Source organism: Triturus cristatus, chromosome 10, assembly GCF_964204655.1.
Source record: "Triturus cristatus chromosome 10, aTriCri1.1, whole genome shotgun sequence".
NCBI lineage: Eukaryota > Metazoa > Chordata > Amphibia > Caudata > Salamandridae > Triturus > Triturus cristatus.
In genome coordinates, this window is record NC_140593.1 from 1,096,368,533 (window position 1) to 1,096,394,356 (window position 25,824).

Here is a 25,824-nt window from a genome sequence, read left to right on the forward strand (position 1 = left end):
GACCATAAAGTGACCCACACAAGGAATGGCTTCTATCCCCGGGTGCCACAAAGGAAAAATTATGCTGCTTTAATTCTTGCACAAAAAAACCCACCATTCACACTGGAATATCAAAGGGACAACCATCCGATCCCATCTGGCCAGTGTACTCCTGCAGCCCCATGCATTCATGTCTGGCTACCAATACAAGGACGTGGCCAGTGTAGTGTTCTTTGGGGGACACGTGGTGATATGGGAGGCCTAGGGGCATGTAGCAAAATAAGGACACGACAGCCGGGGTTGCTGTGTGGGCCGAAGACCACGAGCGGTCTCGCGCCCCTTTATTTATACCGTCGGGCGTGCCCGCCCTCCGGGTGCGTGGATGCGTGAACGTCGTGTTGGAACGGGCCGGGTGGCTCCGTTACCACATCCCTCCAATCTTTCAGATACAGAGATCATTTCTCGCTGGACAGTTCAGTTCTTGCGCACACCACGCAAAGTCTCTCAGTCTCTTACTAGGGGCCGGGTTTGGCCGAAGTCCATACGGCCGACTCCGTGGAACATCTCCTCGGCCATTGGGCGCCTCGGCCGCGGCGGGGGCCCCGCCTTCTCTCTCGTTCGCCCCGGGCAGTGGGGGTGCATTCTGTGACGGGCTTGCCGGCAATCCTGGTGAGCCGCCCCCCTCCGGGGCCTCAAACTCTTCCTCCTCCTGGTCGGTCTCGGGGACGCTAGATGTTGTTCGTTTGAACCAAGATGCATTTCGCGTTACCGTCCGCGTCCCTCTCCTGGCTGACACCATGGTGCCGCGCACTCCAGTCACTTCCCACACCTCCGGTTCGAATGGGGTACGATACTTCCAATTCGGGTACCGGTCTTTCAGGATGACCCTGTCTCCCACCTGGAGACTCCTCCCCCGGGCTCTCCTCTTCAGACTGGCTTTCTCGTTGGAGGTCCTCCTTCTTCCTTGCGCCGCCTCTTGGTCTAGCGGCGTGGGCAGCCACGCATGACTCGCCGGGATATTGTCCCTGGGGGCCTTCTTGAACAGAAGGTGCGCTGGCGCACACCTTGTTGTACAGTGGGGGGTCCGCCGGTAGGCACTTAGGAACTGCGAGAGGCACTGATCTGCGTCTTCTCCTTGCTCGACTCCAATTCTCAGCGCCCGGTTCATCGTGCGCATGAAACGCTCCACTTCCCCATTCGCCTGGGGCCACTGCGGGGTAATTTTCCTGTGTCTGACCCCTCGAGCCGCAAGGTATTCCTGGAACTCCCGCCCTTGGAACGGGGGCCCGTTGTCCGATCGGACTTCCTCTGGCAGGCCCATCATGGCAAATATGCGATCTAGCGCCGCTCGCACCTGGCTGAACGCCGTCGATGACACTACTTCCACCACCGGGAACTTGGAGTGTGAGTCCACCACCACTAAGGTGTGTCGCCCATCCGGGAACGAACCAAAGTCTATACTCAGTTTGGACCAGGGTTCCAGACAGGGTTCCTCCGTGATCACTGGGTGAGGCGTCGGTTCCCCCCCCGTGATGTTGCACGAGTGACAGCTGCGGATGGCTTCCTCAACCAGCGCGTCCATCCGCGGGAACCACACCTTGCTCCGCAGCCTTGCCTTGGTCTTGGAGATGCCTTGGTGCCCTTGATGTGCCAACCTGACCACCTCTCCTTGGAGACTCATCGGAATGACGAGAGTTGCTCCTCGCAGGACCACCCCGTGCGGCCCCTCGCTGAGCTCACTCCGCGCGTTCCACACCTGCTGTCGATACACTTTCTCCTCTTCGGTGAGGGCCTGCACTCCATCCAGGAAGTTCCGCCAGTGGTGGGTCGCCAGCGTGCGCTTCACCTTCACGAGGCAGTCGTCCAGTTCCGTGGCTTTGCCGATGTCTTCCAACGTGAGTGCCACCGGGCACGCGGCTTGCGACACTAGGCGGACGAACTCCTCCGTCTCCGCCTCCTCCGCCTGATCAGGGCGCGCCGGCTCCGGGTGGCGGGACAGGAAGTCCGCCGGGTTGCTGGCTCCTGGTCGGAACACGACCTCAAATCGGTACGCTTGTAACTGGACCGCCCATCTCTCGATCCTCGGGGGCCCTAGCCTCGCAGTGCCAGCGAAGAGCGGAACCAGGGGCTTGTGGTCGGTGACCACCCGAAAGTCGTGCCCATACAGGTAGAGATGGAAATGCTGGCAGGCCCACTTGATGGCCAGCGCCTCACGCTCGATCTGCGCGTACCTCATCTCCGTAGCCCGCCAGCCGCTGCAGCGTGTCGCGCAGATGTCGATGGTGTTCTTCCAGAGTTCGTGAGAACACTAGAATGTCGTCACTCAGGTTGATGACTCCCTGGAGACCTGAGAGAGTCTCCCGAATGGCGTTTTGGAAAACTTCGGCCGCTGACGAAATTCCGAAGCTCAGCCGCTTATACCTCCGCAGGCCAACGTGGGTGGAGAAGGTGGTAATGTTGCGGCTGTCGGGGTGGAGCTCAAGCTGGTGGTACCCCGCGTTGAGGTCCAATTTCGTGAACCACTGTGCGCCGTTGAGGTCGGCCACAATATCGTCCATGGTGGGCGTGAGGTGTCTTTCGCGCTTGACCGCCTTGTTCGGGAGGCGCATGTCCACACAGAGTCGGATGGCGCCTGGTTGCTTGGGTTTGGGCGCCACGACCAGGGGGGACACCCACGGGGTCGGACCCGATACCTTCTCAATCACCCCCAAGTCTTCCAATTTTTGCAACTCCTCTTCTACCTGTGGTCGCAGGAGGAATGGTATTCTCCGGTGACGCAGCGCCATGGGCCGGACCGTCGGGTCCACGTGTAGTCTGAACTGCTTTCCGCGTAGGCACCCTAGACCTTGAAACAGCATCGGAAAGTCCTTCAGCATCTCCCTTGCATGTAGCTCGTGCACCTGATTTGCGAAGAATACCAGCGCCAGATCTTCGGCGGTGTGGCAGCTCAGCAGGGTGCCCCTCTTGCCTTCCGCCACGTGGAATGTCGTGGCCAACTTCCGGCCTTCGCTGACGACTTCGACGTCGATCACCCCTCGCAGAGACAGTGGCCGGTCACTGTCGTACGTGAAAATTTGGGCTTTGGAGGGTCTCAGGGGTGGGCGTGGCGACAACCTCTCATACTGGCAGCTGTCCATGACGTTCACCGACGCCCCCGTGTCAATGAGAGCACTCACCGGGGACCCGGCCACCATGATGTCACACATGGGCGGCGGTCTTCTCCTCGTGCCTTCTCGGCCTACGAACGACACGAAGAAGACTTCCTCTTCTTCTCCCTCTTCATCGAACTCTGGCTTGGAGTTTTCACGCAGGGCGGCGGATTCCTCCGCGGTCAGCTGGTGTACACGCGCCGTTGCTCCCCGTGGGCCGGATGCACCACCGCGCCCCCTTCGGCCACCTCTGCAGACCTTCGCAAAGTGGTTCGCTCGGCCACACTTCAGGCATGTCTGTCCCATCGCGACGCACCGGCCGCCAGGTGGGTGACCCAGGCCGCAGTTGCCGCACGTGCTGCCCTGTGGAGCTCTCGCGGCTCCTCGCTGTTGACCCGGTCGCTTCTGCAGCGCGTCCACTCTCTCTTCCTTGACCACTGGCGGTTTCGGGGCAGTCGTCGGCCGATTGAGGGCCGCCTCCATCGCATCCGCCCGAGCATTGGACAGCTCGTGAGACCGGCCAAGGACCAGGATGTTTTCAAGGGTGATACCTGGCTCCCGCAGGATGAGACGTCGCAACGGGACCGACCTGCACCCCTGTATGAGTTGCGCCCGAATCTCTGCCCTCTGGTCAGGCAGCACACAGGACAGCGAGAGTTTCCGCAGGCGTGCATAGAAGACGTCAATGCTTTCGTTTTCTTCCTGTCGCGCCTGGCGAAGCTTGAACCATTCGAAATCCGGGTTCGTTTGGGGATCAAAATGGCGGTTCAGGGCCCTTAGGGCGCCCGCATAGTCGTCGTCGTTCCCCCGGTCCGGCAGAGTTTCGAAGAGGTCGTACAGCTCTTCACCCCCGTAGCACATGAGGAGCGATCGTTTGACCGTGTTGTCCGTCTCCCGCACTCCGACAAAATAGTGCTCCAGCCGTCCGATCCATGACCGCCACCGCACCGCCGCCGTGGCGGGGTCCGACAATCCGCTGAATGGCGGCAGCGGGGCCACCGCGCTGTGTCCAGGCGCGGCGGCCGCGGGCTGCGCGGCGGCTGCCGGCGGAGGCTGCTGCGCCGTGCCACTTCCGCTGGGGGCCGGGGTCGTCATGTTCGTCGTCCTTCACTGCTCGCGCCCCCAGACCGTCGCTGCGTGGCAGGTGTCCAGGCGAGACCTCTGCCGCTGCTGGAGCTGTGCGTGGGCGAGACCTGCGCTGCTCGGGATGCTGCGCGTAGGCGAGACCTGCCGAGTATTTTTTTTTCTTGTGCAGTGCTTTATTGGTCTCTCTCCCCCTTGGATGCTGCGCGTAGGCGAGACCTGCCGGTTCCCTTTTTTTTTCCTCTCTTCTGAGCTGGGCTTCGGTGGTATTACCCCCCCTCAGGCACCGCCGAGGACGCCTCTGCTACACACTGCCTTCGGGGCCTTCCCCGGCAGACCCAGAGCCAGCCACGAGCTCACCTGCAGAGCGCCAGCTGCCCTCCAGCGCGAGGACGCGCGCGGCGAGGTCCTCCTCGTTCCGCCTCTGCGGAGAGCGCCGAGCACCCCCCCAGGCAAGTTGTTGGTGCCGGAGAGGCGAGGCGCGGGTAGGCTCCGCCCTCGTCGCCAATGTAGTGTTCTTTGGGGGACACGTGGTGATATGGGAGGCCTAGGGGCATGTAGCAAAATAAGGACACGACAGCCGGGGTTGCTGTGTGGGCCGAAGACCACGAGCGGTCTCGCGCCCCTTTATTTATACCGTCGGGCGTGCCCGCCCTCCGGGTGCGTGGATGCGTGAACGTCGTGTTGGAACGGGCCGGGTGGCTCCGTTACCACAGCCAGCACAGTCTGTGTGGGCACACCGAGGACGTACACTGATGGCCGGATGCGTGCTCTGTGACCGCAGGGGGCGTGGAGAGAAAGGTCTGCTCTGTGAGAGCACAGTGATATTTTTGTGAGGGCTGCTGTGGCATGCATGCTTGATAAGTGCACAATGGCATGCCATGCTGTGTAAGGCGTGCAGTGACATGCATGCTCTGAGAGGGCAAACAAACTAATGTTTTTTGTCGATGCTCAGTAAAAGGTACGATGGCATGCAAGCTCTAGGACTGTGAGGGTATATTGACTACCATGCTCGATAACAGGGACTGGCGTTCAGGCTCTGTGAGGGTATGACAACATGCATGTTCTGTGCATGAACGCTCTGCGAGGATACTAAGATTTACATAATCTGTGAGAGGTAAATACATGCCAACAAAAGGCTCGATTCGCATGGGAGACCCCCGATTTTTAAAGCTCAAAATAGCTTTATTTTAGGTGTCTCCGGACTAAAATCTACTCTTTTATTCACGGCTAAAAAACCGAGACCAGCCTTGGTTTTAGGAAGCTGTTGTAGCTAGTGGATCCTCACATCTTGAGCCTACCTGAAACCGCCCCAACCCACCTGCCACTTGGACCTCCGCTGCAGTCTGTGGGAGACACCCGTCAACATCTCAAGTTAGCTGGGAATTGGATTTTTTTTTAATTGTATTGCTCATTTTGCTTACATCCTGCTTGTGCATTTGCTGGGAATTTCGGATCTTACCGCGCTCTGAAGGATACATGTGTGAAAATGGCTGAGGCTCAGCCAGGTGTCCACGCGTAGCAGCTCAAACATGTCAGCGTCCCTGAAGAAAGGCACCAAGTGCATGAAATGGGATGATGTAAGTAGGTGCTCCGTGGTTGTGAGTGGGTGCGAATGTGCAGACTGTGCTCCGGGGGCGGCCCCGTGAGCTGGGCGTCGCTTGTGCAATCCATCCCGGTCCTGGTAATGAATGAGCCCCGCTCCCGGCGCCTCAGAGACAGGGTCGCTGCTGCCAGCCGGGGGGCACGGGCTGGACCTGACGTGGGCACCGGCGGGGTGCCACCAGGGAGGCATCCTGCAGCTACTTCTCAGCTGCCCTCACTTAAAAGTTCAAATCAGGGACAGATGCTAAACAGTCCTGTTGACATGCATCCAGTGTGTATTTTACGTTGACATTGCAGGAACATATGTGCATGAGGGTATCATTAGCTCGCCATTTGGGAATGGTGCGAATTATGTGCAATTCTTGGCATAGGGAACTTCCAGTGAAGGGGCATTCACTCAGCAAAGCCAGTAGCTGTGTGCTGTGTATGCGGCGATCCTGACAATTCCCCTGCCTGACATTCAGGGCAATGGGAGACGTGCTGTAATTCCGCTGTGTGAAATGAGACAGTTTTGCACCCTGGGGTCTATAACTCATGACTTGAGTGGGTTCCAGCACTACCTGCCGTGTTGCTATGCCGAGACGCACATGGGCAGGGTCACTGACAGCACACTCTAGCTGTCACGCTGCCGGTAATGCCAGCGCCGGAGGGTGAGGGTTCAGGACCCATGTGGGAGACCTAAGAGTTTAGCGCCAGAGGCCTGCTGCAGGTGTGTGTGCACGGGGACAGCAGAGCGAGGAGGGGACGAGCAGGGGCCTGAGGGGAAGGTCAAGTGCAGTCATGTCCAGCAGCCTGCAGAGACTACGGGCACTTCCAAGCTAGAGTGACGGCCTCAATGTGACACACTACCCACTTATCTGTGGTGATTTGTTTAGTTGCACCTGTGGATGGCTATAAATGTATGCATTCTAGAGGATATTGTGTTAAACCGGCTGGCTATACGCACCCAAAATGACATTTATTATTCACTAATATGAAACCGATGTATAAATTAAGGCAACTCACCATTGGTCCCAGGGACGCATATGTGATGCATAATAAAAAAATTAAAAAAACTTCCACAGGTGAAATTACCCGAAACCTGTCATTTTTGCATGGATTCTGCTCTTTGTGCAACATGAAATGCATCAAAACAAGGCAAGTTACAGCACCAGGGCAACATTCATTAAACTAATATTGTAATCAGGTCGCTGTTTTCCTAGTAAGCTGAACAATTATCTTTCCCCACGTTCCAAATGTGAACATTGGTACTAGATGCTTAGCAAAATCAGTCAACTTTTAACTGGTGCAACCCCCTTTGTGTACTTATGTAAAATCTAGTTGCTTCATGGCCGACTCTAGAAAATATCAACAAGGATACAAAATATATTTTTTCTGATATCCCGAGCGCAAACATTTTTAAATATCCGCCATGGAGCTGATCTGTTAGCTGGGAACAGAGCATGCCTTATTTTTATACTGTATTGCTATGCCATGTGATCTGTGATCCTTGGCAACTCTTCTCCAGTCTCTCTTCATTTCTCTTCCCTGCAGAACGTTCAAGTGTCTTGAATCCGGCAAAACCCGGAATAAAGCATAGAACAACAAGCGCTCACCATCGGTTTTCACTCGGCCGCTTGTTTATATTTGCATCGTGCTTTTACTTTCACTTAAACACGGGGCTGAGTGTAAACAGATAGCCCCTATAAAGATAAGAAATTGCTGTGCGACAGCAGAAAAGCAGACGACCCTGTCTGGATCGGACGGACGAAAAGGCATCAACATAAAAACCTCATTTACAATGGCAGGCCACAGTTTAGCATAAACGGTGATGCCAGACAATGAAAATGAGGGGCGGGGCTTCAAGTCTCCGTCTCAATTCTATGCTCTTACAATATCTCTCGCCCAGCGACCAGCGCTTTGAGCTGCAACGCCACGCGAGACCTAAAAAAAACGAGCATAGTGACCAAGGAAATAGACTACAGCTGTGGTGAACAGCAATGGTCTTGTATGATGTATGTAATAGTTATGCCAAACAAAAAGCACTAAGTTGGTCGATTTACTGCACCACTACTGGTTCGGAGAAAATAACCACATGGGATTCAAAACAGGGATAATGCCCTGTCTATGGTTGCGAAGGGACTCAAGCTGGAGATCGACAGGATTGTAAATGGTCTATATTAGAAAGAGTGAGATTTTTAGTCACTTTAAAGCATCAATGAAAAGTGAGACAAGAAACAGTGTAGGAATGTGCTTGAATTCTAAGCATGCTTACCTAAAAGATCGTCCGCCACTTTTGCATCAGACTTCTCTAAAGACTCCAAAACCAGCATTGAGAGATCAGCAGCACTGTTTTGCTACAAGAGAGACAAACCATGCTTAAAAACAGAACATGCCAAACAGCAGTAATATGTAGACCAAAAGACCAATGGGACGCTTTAAAAAGCATTATAGATGTGAGATAGAAGAGGTTAGCTTTTGGATGTAAAGCCTGCCAAACAAAAATGCATCCGGTAACTCGAGAAACAAGCAACCTTTAGGACATAAAACAATTGACAGTACCTGCTCCAATAGAAGTATCTGTAATTTATTTCCAAAATGAATACCACTATTAAGTATAGAACTGAACTCCACCTATATTGCGGCCTCCATTCTAGAAGATACCAGATAAACTCAAAGTACATCATTTTTCACACTTTTGAGCATGCTCAAACTCAGTACAGTGATGAAATCCTACCAAAGAAACCACTTTTGTAAGTTAAACAAATAGAACACCACAGCATTCTTTGTTATCAGTTTTTGGGAGCTCATGGAATTTCTTTTTACATAAATGGCTGCATTTGTACTCCTCCTCTAGCTGCATTATGGGCAAGTAAAGCTTGCAGGACCACCTTTAGCTGCCCCATTCAGTTATCATGAAACTCATGCTCTTAAGTTTCTGAGGGAGCAAACTCCCCAAAACATAAAACTGGAATAAGGAGACACCCCCCCCCCCCCGCAAGTCTGCCTGAATCATAATTAACGCTGCTACAGTTCCTGCATGACCCTATCATGATGTAATCTGAGTTTGTACTCTTGTAATTGCCAAATGATGGGAATGAAAGACTGCATGGAACTTCCTGTTAGGAAGAGTCTGATAATGGTCATAATAGTATGTGGAAAAATGTATTTGTGTGTTCAACAAGAAGGATCTGAACACGAGTCTCTGGCAGACAGTCACAGTACCCCTGAATGATCACAATACCTTGTAATATTTGGATCTAGATGGATCACAATTATAGTCTTGTTTAACACGTACAGCAAATATGATGTCAATGTAGAACTTCCAACTGGATAAGTGTGAAAGTAATGAGTGCTCATTTGTGGGTTACTCTGCTACAAAAGGCAACATTTCAAGTGGTTAGGTTACTAGTCAAACATGCACCTAGCTTGCACACACCAAAAAATGAAGTGCAGCATATGAGACAAACGTGCAAAGCAAAACTGAAAATATATGCAGCCAACTGACATGATTTTTGACATACTGAGAGCAATGTGACTCAAAGTAAATGTTGATCAAACAAAACAAAAAAAAGGATATTAAGATGCCGCTGACTCACAGACACTGTAGTTAAGCAAGTATTGTTTGAAATGCTTACAGGTATTAACACCTTGTCTCATCCATTATGTGATCCTGCTTGTGCTAGCAAATTATCCCACATGAAGGTCCAACATCAACAGTAAGCCTCAAGCCCCACTCTAACTGCAGGGTGGGCTCTTTGATGTGCTTCTGTAGGTGGCTAGAGAAGCTTCTTGATTTTTTGGAAGGCACGTACATTCTTTCCTTGTGATCTCCCTTCACAGCTCTTTCAGACCCATTTTCCTCCCACCATGGGTGTCTTATTGGCACCCAAAGAAATAAAATATTTGTCCAGATTGAACCCTGATGCTCTCAGGTCACACCTAGGTGAGGAAACGTTCATCCCCCTGAAGCACAGGTAGTGGCGTCACTAGGGGGGTGCAGACCGCACCGGGTGACACCATCACATGGGGTGACACTGTGGGACACAAGGAAAATGTACACCGTGCGCTCTCCTGCCGGAGCAGAAAATGGCGAGCGGGCACCTATGAGGCCCTGAAGTACTGAGCAGATGGGAGACACAAGCATAGGACCCTGCCTACCTCCCGGTGAGCTGTTGTGCCACAATCAGGGGCCCGAGGACCCCTGGGTCATCGCCTGGCCGACCCTTGGTGCTGGGGCCATGTTGGAGTGAGGGACCACGTGGGTCCTGGTAGAGGGGGAAGGGCCTCCGTGAATGAGAGATCCTGCCGCGCCTCGCTGGCGCAGAGAAACGGGCCTGTGTTCCGCCTCTGCATGTCACCGCTGCTGGGCATGTAATTACACAAGTGAGGTCCCAGGAGGCAGCGGGACCTTCGGAGCTCCGTGCGAGGAGGGGGCCAGGGCCTGTGTGATGATCCTGCCCCTGCCATCTTGGCAGGGCCCTGGGGTCCGGTGGCTGTTGGATTGGAGCGAGGGGACTGAACATGGCCCGTCGCGGCCCTGCGTGCCTCAGCAACTGTGCCTCTGATCTCCTTCATCAGCCTGGAGACCGGAGTATGCAGGCGGACCCAGATCGGTGAGTTACACCCCCCCAGGGTGGGAACAGGCGGGGTGAGGAGCAGTGAGGTGTGGAGTACTTCTCGGTCCTGGGAAGGCCTGTGTTGTAAGACGCCCATAGTCAAGAAGGAGGAGAGGTTTGTACCATTGCCTGCCCTCTCTCCCCATGTGCCTCTGGATCACTGTCTTGGACGTCGCTAAATGGGACAGGGAGGAGCCCTGGCCTTGAGTGGCCTAGTGTGGATACACTGGTGGATCTCTGCCGAATTGCCACTCGCCTTGAGTCAGTAAATGGAGTGAGGTCATGGTATCTGTGACTCTAATAGTTTAAGGAAATGTAAAATGTGCCTTTAATTATACAGCACTTTCTAGCGTGTGGCGCTGGGTCGGTCGGGGTCACTGAGCCACACTGTTGCGGGAAGCTGCGGTGGTAATCGGCGCTGCCAGCACCATGAAAATCAGTGGCGTCACTAGTGGGGTGCGGGGGGTGCGTACCGCACTGTGTGACACCAGCCCTAGTGATGCCGCTGAGCACAAGCTATTATGGCTATAAGTGTGTAGAGAACGACTTTAGACAAACTCAGCACAGATGTGGTTGCGAGGCATATGACAAGGGAAAACACTGACCATGGTAAGGGAGTGCACATCACAGCTGAGGAAGCAAGTGGGGATGAAGCAGAAGGGAATAAAAGTGGGAGGGGGAGCAGAAGGCAAAGAAAGGGGAGGAAGCAAAGGGCAAAGGAAGCGGGGGGAGGAAGGAGAGGACAAAGCATGGATCGTTATTTCTAAAAGCAAGAGGTATATTAGTCTTCCTAGTCCATTACTCCAGTAAGCGGAGAGTTGCCTTGCATCTTGCATGGGGGTTGAAACATTTCTGATAAAAGGACATTTGGCACTCTGGTACCACCCAGGGCAAACCTAAGGTGCTTAAACAGATGCCGCTCCCTCATTGATGCACACATGCTAGATCTGCCATACTAATTGGCCGGATTCGCCTTTGATCAGCAGACAGGTTATTGCCTCCTCGTGTTCTGCTTCATTACTGGATATAGGTAGCACAGGTAGTGTCAAGCAACAAGTGAATGGAATGAGCATGTCAGTAGGGTTGTGACCGTGCTGCATCACAGCAAATAGACAAACTGCGTAGGGCCCAAGCTTTGTTCCCTCCAACCCATACTCCCTTGTTGAACCAGCTCTCCTTGCCAAGGACCACGCCGCACTCAAATTTCAAGTGCATCAATGATACTTTTGGACTACATGTAGAAATTAGCTCATCAAGCTACTGACAGCCCAATTTGAAGAATGGAAGGAGAAACGCCCATCTAAGCAATGGCTCGAAGATGAAACCCAAAGAGTTGTTTGGTGACAAAACCCTCTGTATGTGAGGTTGCAGCAAAGGAAAATTATTTTCATCTTCAGGTCAGACTGGAGAGAGCACCTAGTCTACCTTTCTCTAGTTCATCAGATGGGGCGAAATAGAGGCGTGGGAATAGAAAATCCACCTGCAGAGCCAGTTCAGTGATCAGAGGTGTAAGTGGGCAGTGAGGTACTCAAAGTGGCACAACAGGGCGGGAGTGTGGGGTGAAGATTGAGCTATACAGCCTAGTTAAAAAGGAGACTTCAGTGGTATGGGAGTGGTTTGGTCTTGTGTCAACGTTGCACAAACACCCTCGCTTAGTCCATTTTCTTGTCAAAAGAATACGAGAAGGGATGAAAGGTCAATGTGGAGGTTGAAAGGCTGCTTGAAAATCTATTAAAAAGCAGGGTGCCTGGCCATTAGGTGGCTAAAAAGAGACATTAAAACAAGAGACTCTTCAAGAAGAGCCTGCAACTGTAGATCTGTATTATACAACTTACCTGATTATAACTGAAGAACAACAGAGCCCCGGAGTACATTAATTCTCTTGCCTCTACATGTTTGTTTTGAGACATATACCTGTAAAACAGAAACAACACAAAATGTTAGTTACTTTTTGGGTCCACATTACTTTCCAAATGAAAGGAAATTACAACTGCCCTTTGGTATGCTGCATATTCAACACAAACATTCAGAGTAAGTAAATTACAAACAACAAACTATTGCTGCTGGCTAATATAACAAGCACACTATCAACAAATTAAAACGAAATTTGGAGTCAGACATAAATATCAAAAAATGAAATCAAGAAGGAATGTATGTACATAGGAATTAACCAGGCAAAGAGGTACATGAGTGCCAAACAAAAGTGATCCAATTCACTTTACTGTCATCACTTCTAATTTATGGCCGTCAATAAGGAAAATGTTCTGTCTTCGATGGCCAATTACAAATTAGGATTAGTTACTTACCTGTAATCCTAGTTCTCTTCCAGGGGTATCCTCATCAAAGTCATAAGCATTAGAATATTCCCATATTCCCGCCCATGTATATATATATATATATATATATATATATATATATTCACTGAAAAAACCATAGGTTTCAGGGGTGTTATAGTTAGGTGGACTTTTCACTTGTAAAAAACCATTGAAATTCCCCCGTTATAGTTAGTTCAGCTAACTATAACTCGCGCGCCCGCAATGTACTGCTGATGACGTCACATATTACATGGTCAGTGACATCACTCATGACATCTCAAATGACATCACTGATGACATCACTGATGACATCACTGATGACATCACTGATGACATCACCCAGTGAATGTGTGTTTTTCTGAAAATTACATATGTTTTATATATGTATATCTCAAGGTCGATGGAAGAATAAATGGGTATAGAAGTGTCTAAATGGATGATTTGGTTTTGAAAAATTGATTGTATAACTGACTGATTAAGTGTATCTTAGTGAATACATGGCTTAGTGAGTAATGTTTAAATATGTAAATATCTGTCTCACTTTGTGTATCAGTGGCTGCATGGGTTGGTGAGTAGCTACATGTGAGTGTCTGTATGGTTCGGTGGGGGGTATTACGTAGTGCATAGGTGTATGAATGAGTGACTCCCTGTTTGTATGTGTTGAAGACAGCATGTGTGCAGGACTGTATGGGTGGATGAGTGTGTGCATGGGTGTGTTAGTGAGTGAATGACTGTCTCAATAGTGTCTTTATGAGTAACTACATATGTTTTAAACTAGTATATGTGACTATTGGTGTATATAAGTGAGTATATGTGAGAGTGAGAGATTGAAAGAGTTCCTGTATGAATAAGTATGTGTTTCTATAAGTGATTGTTTAAAAGACTAAGTATGTGTAAGTTTCCGTAGAAGTAAGTGTGGTGGTGTGTGTATAACTGTATATGCAAGTAAATGTATGTTTGATTCTTTATTAGCATGAGTGACTATGTGTGTGAGTACCTCATATGATTGAGTGGCATTGTGTAACAGGATGTATAGGTGTATGAGTACATCTGATGAGTGAGTACATGTATGAGTGACTGTATAGGACTGTTGGTGAATGAGTGGATGTGTATGTGGATCTTAGAATTACTGAAGAGGTTGTTGTAACTGGTATTGGTATGTCCATTGTTTTGAAAATTTTAGTCTCTATTTTTGAATGTGTGTATCAAAGGTTATTCAATTCAAAATACTTTATTGCGATTGTTTAAAATCATAAAAGTACAATCATAAAACAAAATTCATTTAGAGTACATATTCCAGTTAATAGAAAAAGCCAGTGTCAGAGATCAGGGTATCAAGATAATTTATCAGTAGGCTGACCCCTTTTAGAGCCAGTATCAATCAGTATTATTGCTTATTAATTTCCTACTAATTATCCACATTGCAAACAAAAACTTAGAAACTACAACCACAACAAGTGGATTTGTATCGCTTCTCAGGATCCTAAAGAAATCAAGGTAACTCCTAATACCCAAGTTTAAACATAATTGTATGATCCATTTTTTCCGAATACCGACATATGCTGGGCAGAAAAGAACGACATGGATCATAGTTTCCAGTTCGGTTGAACAACCAGGGCAAGTATGCTGGAAACCGCCCACCCATCGATCGGTAAATGAATAAAGAGGGAGGGTTCCATATCTAAACTGTAGATATAGCTTCTTTGCTAGAATAGGCTGGATAACATCAAGGTCAGGTACAAAGGCGTAGTGTGATTGAACATCTAAGAAAGCATCTGTCAGACTAGATGGTTTAACTGAACTATAAACTTTCATTAAAAAGTAATCTTTAAATGTTAAGGCAAGAGATTTTTTGGAGATGCCGAAAGTAGAATTCTCTGGGTTAACCCAGAGATGAGCAAGGCCAATGTGAGTTAATGTCTGCCTAACATACTGGAGCCAAGGGATCTTATCGGCCCCAAATGAACCCAGGATGACTTTCAATTCGTCTCTGTAGCACGCCAGCTCTGGTGTACTCCAGCGCCTTCTCCAGTACATCACCGGCCTGGCGGCAACGACCTCTGAGATGGAACGGATGTTGAGATCCAACCTCAATGGCATAAGCGGCGTGTTATTTGGAAGGGTTAGGAGTTTCCTGATAAAATTGTTTTCTGTACTGACCAGGTCATTTGCACGGGTATGGCCCCATAATTCAGCCCCGTACAGTGTAGAGGACCTAGATTGCACACAGTAGATTTCAAGAGGGGCACTTATAGTTTTTGAACGACATTTCTTGTAAACTTTGAGGATGCCCCCCACAGCCTGGTTAAGTTTTAAATTAGCTTTACGCATTTGGGGGGGGACCATCCCATTTTATCGTTCAGGGTCAGACCTAGGTACTCAAATATAGAAACCCGATCCAGGGCGATACCTTCCATTTTGGGGTGTGGGTAATTGGAGGATTTTACGTTAAAAGCCATATACTTTGTTTTACCTATATTGACCACCAGGTTCCTTTTTTTACAGAAATTGGTAAACTGGTCCAACACCCGCTGCATACCCATTGGGGATTTTAACAGCAGCAGGGTGTCGTCTGCAAACATAAGGGCAGGATATTTTCTAGAGGCCAATTTTGGTGCGTCAATATCAGTAGTGTCCAAAAGGTCGTCAATGAGCCCATTAAGAAAGAGAGAAAACAGGGTTGGGGCAAGAACGCAACCCTGTCGTACTCCCTTTTCAACTGGGAATGGGCCAGTCAGGTTGCCGTATTTTCCATAACGGACTCTAGCATAGGTCCCATCGTGGAGAATCTTCAATTGGTAGCATATGTATGGTGGGGCCCCCCATGGCTAGCAGTAGGTTCCAAAGCGGATTACGATCGACCATATCGAATGCAGATTTCAAATCCACGAAGGTCATATATAGACTACCCCCATCCAATATGACAGGTTTCCAATAAAGGATCTGTAGCCTAAATAATTGGTCCATAGTTGATATTTTGGACCTGAATCCCGCTTGAAGTGGGGTTAGAATATTATTCTCTTCTATCCAATTCTGTAGCCGTTGCAAGAGGAGCCTAGAATACATTTTCTGGCTCACATCTATTAGGCTTATAGGCCTGTAATTACCTGGATCAAGGAGGGATCCCTTTTTAAAAATGGGGATTATTTCCGCACCCATCCAGGTTGATGGTACCGGTAAGCCTTGCAAAATGGCGTTAAAAAGGATTTGAAGGTAGGGGGCCCAGACCTTCCGTTCGTCTTTATAAAGGTCCCCGGGAATCCGATCTAACCCGGGGGCCTTATTCGCTTGGAGCTGATCCAGTGCCAGATCCACTTCTGATAGCGTCCAAGGGGGAACAAGCCAAGATGGATCCATGGCCATTAAGATAGCGGGGGGATCAGCTCTCTTAATTGTATTAATGGAATACAAATTTTTAAAATGAGAAGCCCAAGCGTCTTCAGAAACATTGGGATCAATCAAAGTGTTGCCCTCCGGTTTCCCGAAGTGGACAAGGTTCCAAAAGGATCTTGAATCTTTTGCCACAAGAGCTGATCTCATAGCAACCCATCTTTCCTCTTCCCACTCGGTTTTAGCAGTAAGAATTATCTTTCTATATGCCCGCCTTGCTTCCAGGATAAGAGGGAGGTTGCCTACCCTAATGGCCTGTAATAAGTCCTGTTTGGCTAGCCTGCAACCCTTTGTGAACCAGGGATTTTTATTACCCGGCTTCTTTGCATTGGCTGTGCCTGTAGTGTAGAAAAATCCACGCAGTGTTTCAACAAGGTTCTTGTGGATTTTAACCAAATCCATGGTTCCGTCAGCTACAGAATTATTACCATCCATTTTAAACACCTTTTCAAGTAAAGGGAGTATTTTTAGATACAGGCTGGCAGTTGCCATATCGGACTGTTTTATAGTAAGCCAGCAAATCCTCTTCCCCCCTTGAATGACTCTTAGGTTTCCTACTGGGAGGGGGTCTATAGCTGGCCCTATGTTCAGTAATTGAAAATTTAAAGCAGCTGTCAAGGGATCATGGTCACTCTCAGTTCGTCTAGTTATCTTAAAATCCAACACTTTGGGCCACAGATCTAGACTGACCAAGACGTAATCAATCACAGATTCGTGACCCATTCCCCTGTAGGTGGACTGCCCCGGAATAACCCCGTTAAAACGTCCATTACACGCTCTCAAGGAGAATGCGTAAGTAAGGGAGGTAAGCTGAAGGACCAAGGGGGTCCAACGTTTGACTGCATACATACTAGTGGGTAGTATAGATCTAGCCTCATCTTCCTCGAGTGAAATTGGGATTGCTCCAGACAGAGGCTCGAAGTGACAATTAAAGTCCTCTGATCATCAACACGACATCGTCTGGGAGGGATTCCAGAAGGATTGACAAAGAATCGAGAGTAGATGATGTACCACCCCCACGAGTAGGGCGCGAATATATGTTAATAAGTGCAATCTTAGGGGTCTTTTTAAGGGACATAAGAATGCAGATTATATCACTACTATTCGTTTCAACCCTTTTGATCTTAAAGCCAAGGTGAGTGCCCACCCAAACGCACAGACCCCCCGAAGGTCTCCCCCTAGGGCCTTTTAGGACTGGTTGCATATAGGTAATATACCCCAATCTATGTATGGGTTCTGTTGACCAGGTTTCCTGTAATAGGCAAATCCCAAAGGGATCAATAAAAGAACACCACTCTGGGTTGTCAATATTGGTAGCTAGACCCGCAATGTTCCAACTAAGAATTTTAAACAGTCTGTCGGAATTAGGAAGGTCATTTATAGAGTTAGTCTGGGCGGGTAGGGTATCAGTAGTTACAAATTAGTTGGCAGGGGCAACCTCCAAAACCGAAGGTTGAGTGGGGACGTCCCTCGTGGAACCTGAAACGATAGGAGGAATGGCTTCGACAACCGAAGATACAGGACCCACGGGAGAAGTCACCGCTAGGACACCATGACCTCCCTTGCCACCGGTCTCATCAACAGGGGAGGTGGAGGGTAGTTGGTAATTACCTTGCGTCTTAAGTCATTCCACCTCATCCAGCGGGCTAAACCTATTATTAATTGGAAAGCCTAAGGCTTCGTTAGCAGGCATCCTACCCCGCATACCATCACTAAATTGCTCTCGATCAGCATAATTAAAAGACGGAGCAAGGGGCCTTAGGCAAGGAAAAGGAGGTTTGATAGGCGGGGGTAAAAATAACCTAGATGAAGCGTTTTGATGTTGGAGAATAGGTTGTCAAAGGCGGAACTACATATATGACCAACTACCTCAGGGTTTTTAAAATTGACAATAACCCAGTCACCTCCCACATTTTTTAGTTTGTGGCCCACCCAACCAACTCTTCTGACAAACAAGATAGAAGATCGTACATTCGTAGGCAGAGGTCTATAGGTGCTCAACCAGAACATTACTTTGTTTTTAAGTTCCTGGAAAGATTCTGGTCTCTTGGAGGCCAATTTAGGGACATTGGTCAGAACGACCACATAAGGGGCACTTTCAGGGGGAAGATCAATGCGTGGGAGATCCAAGGGAGGAAGAGCCTCAACGGGAGGCTCAGGACAATGGTTGTCTGTTGGAAGTAAGCTAACAGACATATTTTTGGCATATGGTTTAGGTGAAGGAGGCCCCCGTCGTAGACTCTGATGGGGATAACGTAAAACTCCCCGTTGTTGGGTCGGCTGAGTGCCAGATAAGTCTTGCAAGATTGTGGGGGTATCAAAAGTTTTGTCTTGATTTTGGCAAGGATGTAGACAGGGTATAATGGATTGTAAATTTTTATCATTTTTAACTATGGCTACCTCCAATGCAACCAACCTATTTTCTATAGCCACTAGTCTAAGCTCTAGCAGCTGAATGGCTAGAGCTAGCACAGTAGACATTTTCCCAAGTAGCTGATCTATATCAAAAAACTGTGAGGCTACATCTGGGGAGGAACGCTCTATGCAGGTTGACTGGGCAGTTGTCATGATCCGTGATCGCCGGCGTCAGCGCGAAGAACTACAAGCCCCAGAGGCGCGGCGGCCGCGCGATCACGTCACCTCCCCTCCGCGCATAAAAGCCCACAGCCACCACGGGGGCGTTGCCTATGATTCTCATAATCATTGCAACGGCCCCCAGAGCGACAGCTTCGCGGTTTCCAGCCCGCCAGCATCTGCGGATCGTCGGACCTTCCAGCGGCCATCGGAGCTTCTTCCATCCGGTGCCAGTGACGTTGCCGAAGCCCGCAACGCTCGGTGAGTATCTCCGTTCCCACCGGAGACCTCGCCAACGCCAACTGACCAGACCCCCGGCTCGCCTGAACCACCACAGCCATCCCCTCGTCGGAACCCCGGAGTTCCCCCTCGGCCCACGGATTTCCGGGCATACATCTCCCCATCACGGCCCACGGATTTCCGGGCTCACCTCAAACCCAGCTCCACCCTCGGATTCCCAGGCGTTCGACTCTCCAAGTCAGCCCTCGGAGTTCCGAGCGTTTTTCGTCCCTCGGAGTGCGCTCCTCTGCTCCCGGCGGATCAGGGAGCATTGAGTGGAAGCGCGGACATCTCCGACGGGATCTCCCGTTCTCTCTCCTCGGGTGTCTGGTCGTGTCTCCCCAGACTGTCGGGAAGAACACGAGCGGAACCCGCCAGGCCCACACTTCGTGAAGGGAGGGAAGAGACCATACCCTGATTGGCGCTCCTCCGCTCACGGAGTTCCGAGCGTTGAAGTGGAAGCGCCACCCCAAAACCTTGTTGAAGACTCGTCGTGGAAAACCACGAAGCCTCCCTGGTCAGCGCCACGACCCTCGGTCTCGGAGAGACAGGAGAGCCAGGTACTAGGGCCTTAACACTCCCCGGGGGTACTTGGGAGGGGTGCAGGGGTCCTCGCTCCTCTTCTCACCCACTGCTTCTTTCTTCCAGGTCTCCCTCTCTCGGCTGTTCCTATCCCGTTTTCCCTCGCTCACCCGTCTCCCTAGTCAGAGGGTATTTCGCATTCTCCGGGCTGGGGACGGATGGGAGGGGGACCCATACCTAGCATCAGTGCCATCCCGAGGAGAAGATCACGAAAACCACGACAGCAGTAGCTGTGGATACAGTCAAAGAAGTGTCCGGAGTGTCGGAATTTGGTTTCTGTATTTTATTCCTCCTACTTCTAGGCGAAGTCCCAGTTCGTTTCCTTTTAGGGATAGTGCCCACCTCCCGGGCTGGGATTACAGGCATGATGGAAGGTCCCTGTACAGAAGCAGGAACATTGATAGCCATGTCTGTAATATTATCAGCAGGGACAATAGGTAGAGTTGGTAAAAGAGAATGACCTTTATGTGTGTTCATAGTAGACATGGTGGAGGGGGAAACAGCAGGAGAGCGACTAAGTGCGAATGGGCCCAGTGAAGAGCGTTTAGAAGAGAGCGGTTCCATAGACAGCCGGCGCTCAGTAATTGCAATTTCATGCTCAAGTATTGAAGAGGCTCTAACAATGAATTTATCCAGCGAGCCGGCGACATGATCAGTGGCGGTCGATTTCATACCCCTTTTGTTCACCATTGTGCTCCGACACTTTGAGCAAGAATTTAAATGTACTCACAGAATAGATGCACTAAGAGGGTAGGGCCGGACCGGACTCTCGCGGGCACGAACGGGCATAAACGGGCCCACCCTTGGCCCGGGCTTCGCCCGGCGCGTGCCCCGCACGCGTCCCGCACGCGTCCTGCGAAGCGGTGGGGCAGCCCAGTATTATCCGGAAGCCAGGAGGCGGAACCAGCGGGAAGAGGACACAGGTGTGTCTGGCAGGGGTTATGGTCCTCGCAGTCCCGCGGTGCTCAAATCCCCAGATTCAGGAAACAGTTTGCTCCAGCGACCGGCGCCCGCGAAGCGGGGGCCGGGAGAAGTAATCCTTAGTCGAGGGCAGGAGGCGGAACCAGCGGGAAGAGGACACCGGTGTGTCTGGCAGGGGTTATGGTCCTCGCAGTCCCGCGGTGCTCAAATCCCCAGATTCAGGAAACAGTTTGCTCCAGCGTTATATTAGGGTGAGAGGAGGTGTGCCACTCTATCACAAGGATGATGTCATCAGTGATGTCGCGAGTGATGTCATTTGAGATGTGATCAGTGATGTCACTGACCATGTCATGAGTGATGTAATATGTGACGTCATCAGCAGTGCATTGCGGGCGCGCGAGTTATAGTTAGCTGAACTAACTATAAAACAGGGAATTTCAATGGTTTTGTACAAGTGAAAAGTCCAGCTAACTATAACACCCCTGAAACCTATGGTTTTTTCAGTGAATTTCTGAGGTTTTTTAAATGCTAATTCCTAACTATAACGTGCCTGAAACCTATAGTTTTTTCAGTGAATTTCAAAGGTTTTTTTAAATGCTAATTTCTAACTATGCCTACAGAGATAGGACATGTGAAGAAAGAAGAAAAAATGCACAGAAAGAAAAAAAAGAAGTGCAGAAAGAAGCAACAGAAGTCCTCAAAGACGAAGAAAAGTGCAGGAAGAAGGATAACGTGCAGAAAGAACAAAAAGAAGAGCAGAAAGAATCCTTGTTGCAAAATCATCCTGTACCCTCAACTTTTTCAGACGGATACTGGTGGTAACTGAGTCGGACTAACCAGTCCTAGAGCCAGTGCTATGTTAAAAGACACTTAGAATACAGTGAAAACACCTACATACACTAGGGAACATTATGCGTTGGGGTCCCCCTGTGATTAGCATGACCTCCTCTGTAAGCCCCTAGTATATAATAGGGCAGGGGGATTAAAACTACCTCTTAAAACAGGCCACAGGGCGTTTTTGCACACGTTAACTCAGGCCCCGTCCCCTCCCTTCACCACTGTGTAAACACGCCCTGTGTCCGTTTTTAGTTGGGAGATTAAGTTACTTTGAATCCTGAGGGTCCCTAGGGTCCAACTAGCCCACTAGGTACCTCCAGTAAGTGCCACAGAGCTGCGTTGCAGAGAGGTGTAAAAAGTGGCACGGCCTGGACCACCTCTCTGCAATGCAGCTCAGTGGCGCTTACTGGAAGCACATGGTGGGCTAGTTAGCCCCCAGGGGCCCTCAGTATTGAAGGGAAATTATATCCCCAATTTAAAACGTGCCATAGTGCATGTTTGCACACGTCACCTCAGGCCCCGTCCCCTCCCTTCACCACTGTGTAAACGCACCCTGTGGCTGTTCTAAGTTGAGAGATTAAGTCCCCTTGAATCCTAAGGGTCCCTAGGGTCAAACTAGACCACTAGGTACCTCCAGTAAGCGCCACAGAGCTGCGTTGCAGAGAGGTGTAAAAAGGGGCTTGGCCTCAGAACACCTGTCTGCAGCGCAGCTCCCTGGCGCATACTGGAGATGCCTGTTGGGCTAGTTGGCCCTCAGGGACCCTCAGTATTGAAGAGGAATTAATTCCCCAACTTACAACTCGCCAGGGGGCGCGTTTGCAGAGTGCTGCAAGGAGGGGGCGTGGCCTCTGGCACGATGCCAGTCTTATTTATTTTAATTTATTTTTTAAGAAGGGGGCTGTGTGGTTCCCCTTCTTATTCTAATTTATTGGCCCTGATGACCCCATCCCCCAGGGCCTGTCTCCCAATTATATTTTTTTACCCCAATCCCCAGGGCCGGCCACTGTTTTTTATTATTTTTAAAAAATATATATTTATAGACACACCTAGGACATGCTGGACAAACCGTACGTACCTATCACCATGACGATTTGAGTGATATTCATTAAAAGGCGACTATGCATACAATGAATCCACGTGGAATGTATTTACACCACTAGTGAAGCTCTGACATGTCTGATGCCCTACCGTGCCTAATCCCGGTAGACACCCTTGTCGTTTATTTATACAAACATTGGTAGCTATTGACGGGCACATTTAATACACATGCACACCAAGCAATTCAAAGGGGATTCGACAAAAATTCGACCAAAACTATGCAAGAAACCCCCCTCACGGTTAATAAAACACACATCCACTGCCGGATGTGTAATACTTTATTTTACTCTCTGGAAAGGGGACGAAAATCACTTGAGAGTCACAGCGCGCTCCTGGCAGAGCCCAATGCTGTGTTACACCCACCATTGCCTGCCGAGTGCCACACACCTCTGTGTTGTATTCCACCAGCTAGTGCATATGCTATGACACTCTCTAGCCCATGTGCACTGTAACACCACCACGTGAATATGTCATGCCACACTTGCCTTCGCACGGGTTATATTGCCCCATCTAACGTGCCTTTCTCGATGCCTACGTTATAACGCACAGTGCTATGCCATACATATTACAATCTGGGATCCATATCTTTGTCACAGTGCATATGCAACGTTACACTCCCCAGCACATATTTTATATTACAACTTTAGAGACTAGTTAGGTTACACAACACTGCCCTGTGCATATTACACTCCAAGGCGCACATCGCATAGCACGCGCTAGTGCCTGTGCTATCTCGCGCTCTCCAATGAATCTGTCATTGCGCACAATGTATTGCATATTATATTTCACGCCCGGTTCATCTTATATCACTTTTTGGTGCATAGTTTATACCATACACTATATCTAGTTTTCATTTTCAATCGTGCTCTCAGGACTATGTTCTATATAACACTGTGTTCACCTACCCTTTTCACGGGCATTACATTTTGCGATAGGGGATGGAGGGTCAGGGGGTGTTTCTGCCAAGTGAGCCCGGAGTCAGTCACAAACGTCCTCTTCTTCCTGAATAAAAGTGAGATTATGCTGCATACTTGTTCATATTTTAAGTAGTTCGCACAGACACACGTTTTAAAAACAATAACGTTCCTAATACCCGCCTTCTCTGAACAGTTAGCTTGCTGCCCCATCCCCCTCCTCCCTATCCTCTGTTGTGTGAATCTATGGACTAGCCTCCTCCCTCCTGCCATGCATGGTCTGATGTGCTGCCACTGCCCTCAATTTAGTATGATGTACCAGTCCCCTCCTCCTGCCCTCCATTGCCCAATTCTATGCCCCATCGTTGACCTCCTGCTTAAACTCTGTGCTTAGCTTGCTGCCCCTATTCTCTCCTTCCCCCTGCCCTCCGATGTCTTTGTGCATGCCCCTGCTCAATCCTTTTTGCCCACTATGTTCCATGGACCTGCCACTCCTATCTACTGAGTGTTCTGTTGAGCTGCCACTCCCCTCCCACCTGCCTAGTATTGTCAGATGACTGTAACCTGTCCCTGCCACCTCCACCCTGTCTGTCCACATGCCATGCCCCTATCCTCTTCCTCCTGTCCTACATGGTCCATTGTACTGCCACACCCTTCTGCCCTCCCTGGTCTGTTGTGCTGCAACTGCTCCTCCTGCCTGCCCCGTGCGGTCCTGACCCTCCCTTCTATCCTCCATCGTCCTTTGTGCATGCCCCTGCACCCTCCTTCTTGCCCATCATAGCCATTGTGCTGCCACTAACCCTCCCACTTGCCATGCATGGTCTTCTGTGCTGCCATGGCCCCTCCCACCTTCCCTGTGTGGTCAGTTAACTGCCCCAGACCCCCTCCCACCTTCCCTCCATGTTCTGTGTTTATGCCATCACAGTCTCACTGTTGCTCTTCATGGTGTGTCTTGCTTCTAGTGCCCATCCTGCCTGACCTCCATGGCTATCTTGCTGCTCCTGCCCTGCCCCCTTGCCCCCAGCCCTCTGTTTACATGTGCAGACCCCTACTCTCTCCCTCCTGGCTTGTCTGTTCCATTGTAATGCCCCTGATCCGTCCCTCCTGCCCTTTATGGTCTGTTATGCTGCAGCTTTCTCTCCTGTCTGTCCATTATGGTCAGCTAGCTACCATTGCCTCTGTTTTCCATGTGCATGGTCCTGTCCCCTCCCTCTTGCTTTCTATGGATTGTTGTGCTGCACTCCCGCCCCGCATGCCCTGTGTGGTGTATTGTGCTGCTGCAAACCCTGATGCCTGCCCTACAGGGTCAGTTTGGTGCACCTCTCCATGTCCCTCCTGTCCTCTGTTATCCAAGTCCATGTCCCTACCCCATTTCCTTCCATGATCCAATGTACCATACTTGCGAACATTTTGAACATGGTAAGAGGGAGATTTTGAAAAAAAACTGGGGTATTGATTTTCCCCTTTGAGTTACATTGAAAAAGAGGAGATTGTAGACAGAAGACAGATCAAATAAAGCCCATTTGAGCTTAAAAACATTGGACGTTTCCTGGCTGAATCGGGTCTGTTGGCATGTATGGTTGTACTACCATTGCCTCTTCCTTCTGCCCACAATGGTCTATTACATTGCCAAAGCCTCTCTTGCAAGTCCTGTATTGTTGGTTTGTTGCCCCTGCCCCCCTTTCCACTGCCCTCCATAGTATGTTGTGCTGCCACGGCCCTCCCTGCCTGCTCAGTGTGGTTAAATTGTTGCCTTTGCACCCTCCTACCTGCCTTCAATTTTCAGAGTCCGTGCCCCTGGCCTCTGCCTCTCAACAGTATCCTAATGAACAACTAGACTGCTAACATTCTATATTTATTACAAAAGTGTGGAACGCCTGACGTCATCTTGATGTAATCAATACTGTAATACCTAGAGCATTTCCTTTAGAAATTACATACATGAGAGGGTCTTATTTGCATCAAAATTATGGTTAGTGCTCTAAAAAACTAAAATGAGGACATATTTTCTGAGTTTTCAAATAGCGACAAAGAACTTTTAAATTATTTGTAATCTTTGTTTTTTTATCCAGTTGACCACTTGATTAAATGTTGCACCTAGGGGAGAGGATGTGGTGTTACTTCCAGAGCTGCAGACTTTGCAACTGGGGAACCAGGTTGGAGTTTCTGCTTCAGCTCAACATTCTGTGATTCTGGGCTATTCACTTAATCTCCCCATGTCTACAACCAAAATTAATTTGATCTTGTGTGATGTAACCAATGGGCATGTAAAGCACTCCAATACCTGACAAGTCTGCACTATATAACACTGCAAAAACACAAAATAATAAGTGTTTTGCACACTTCTGTCATTGGGCTATATTTGGGCTACATCTGGGTGATTTTGGGCTACATTTGGGCTCTTTTGTCTCCGGTGGCCATCTTGGGAGATTTATTTGTTATGAAGTTTCCTAATTTCCTCATGTACTGCAGTCTCCTCAGTAGGAAATGCTTTCAGTTT

General features: G+C 49.6%; 1 protein-coding gene across 1 annotated transcript in view; it reads right to left on the reverse strand.

The window, feature by feature from the left end:
• The window catches only part of GET4 (guided entry of tail-anchored proteins factor 4), a 166,892-nt gene that overhangs the window by 90,391 nt on the left and 50,677 nt on the right, over window positions 1-25,824 (reverse strand). The window contains exons 2-3 of the mRNA XM_085629303.1: window positions 12,250-12,328; window positions 8,071-8,152 (exon numbers count right to left, since the gene is read on the reverse strand). Of these exons, the coding sequence (XP_085485429.1) occupies window positions 8,071-8,152; window positions 12,250-12,328 (161 nt within the window). The remainder of the gene's footprint in view (window positions 1-8,070; window positions 8,153-12,249; window positions 12,329-25,824) is intronic.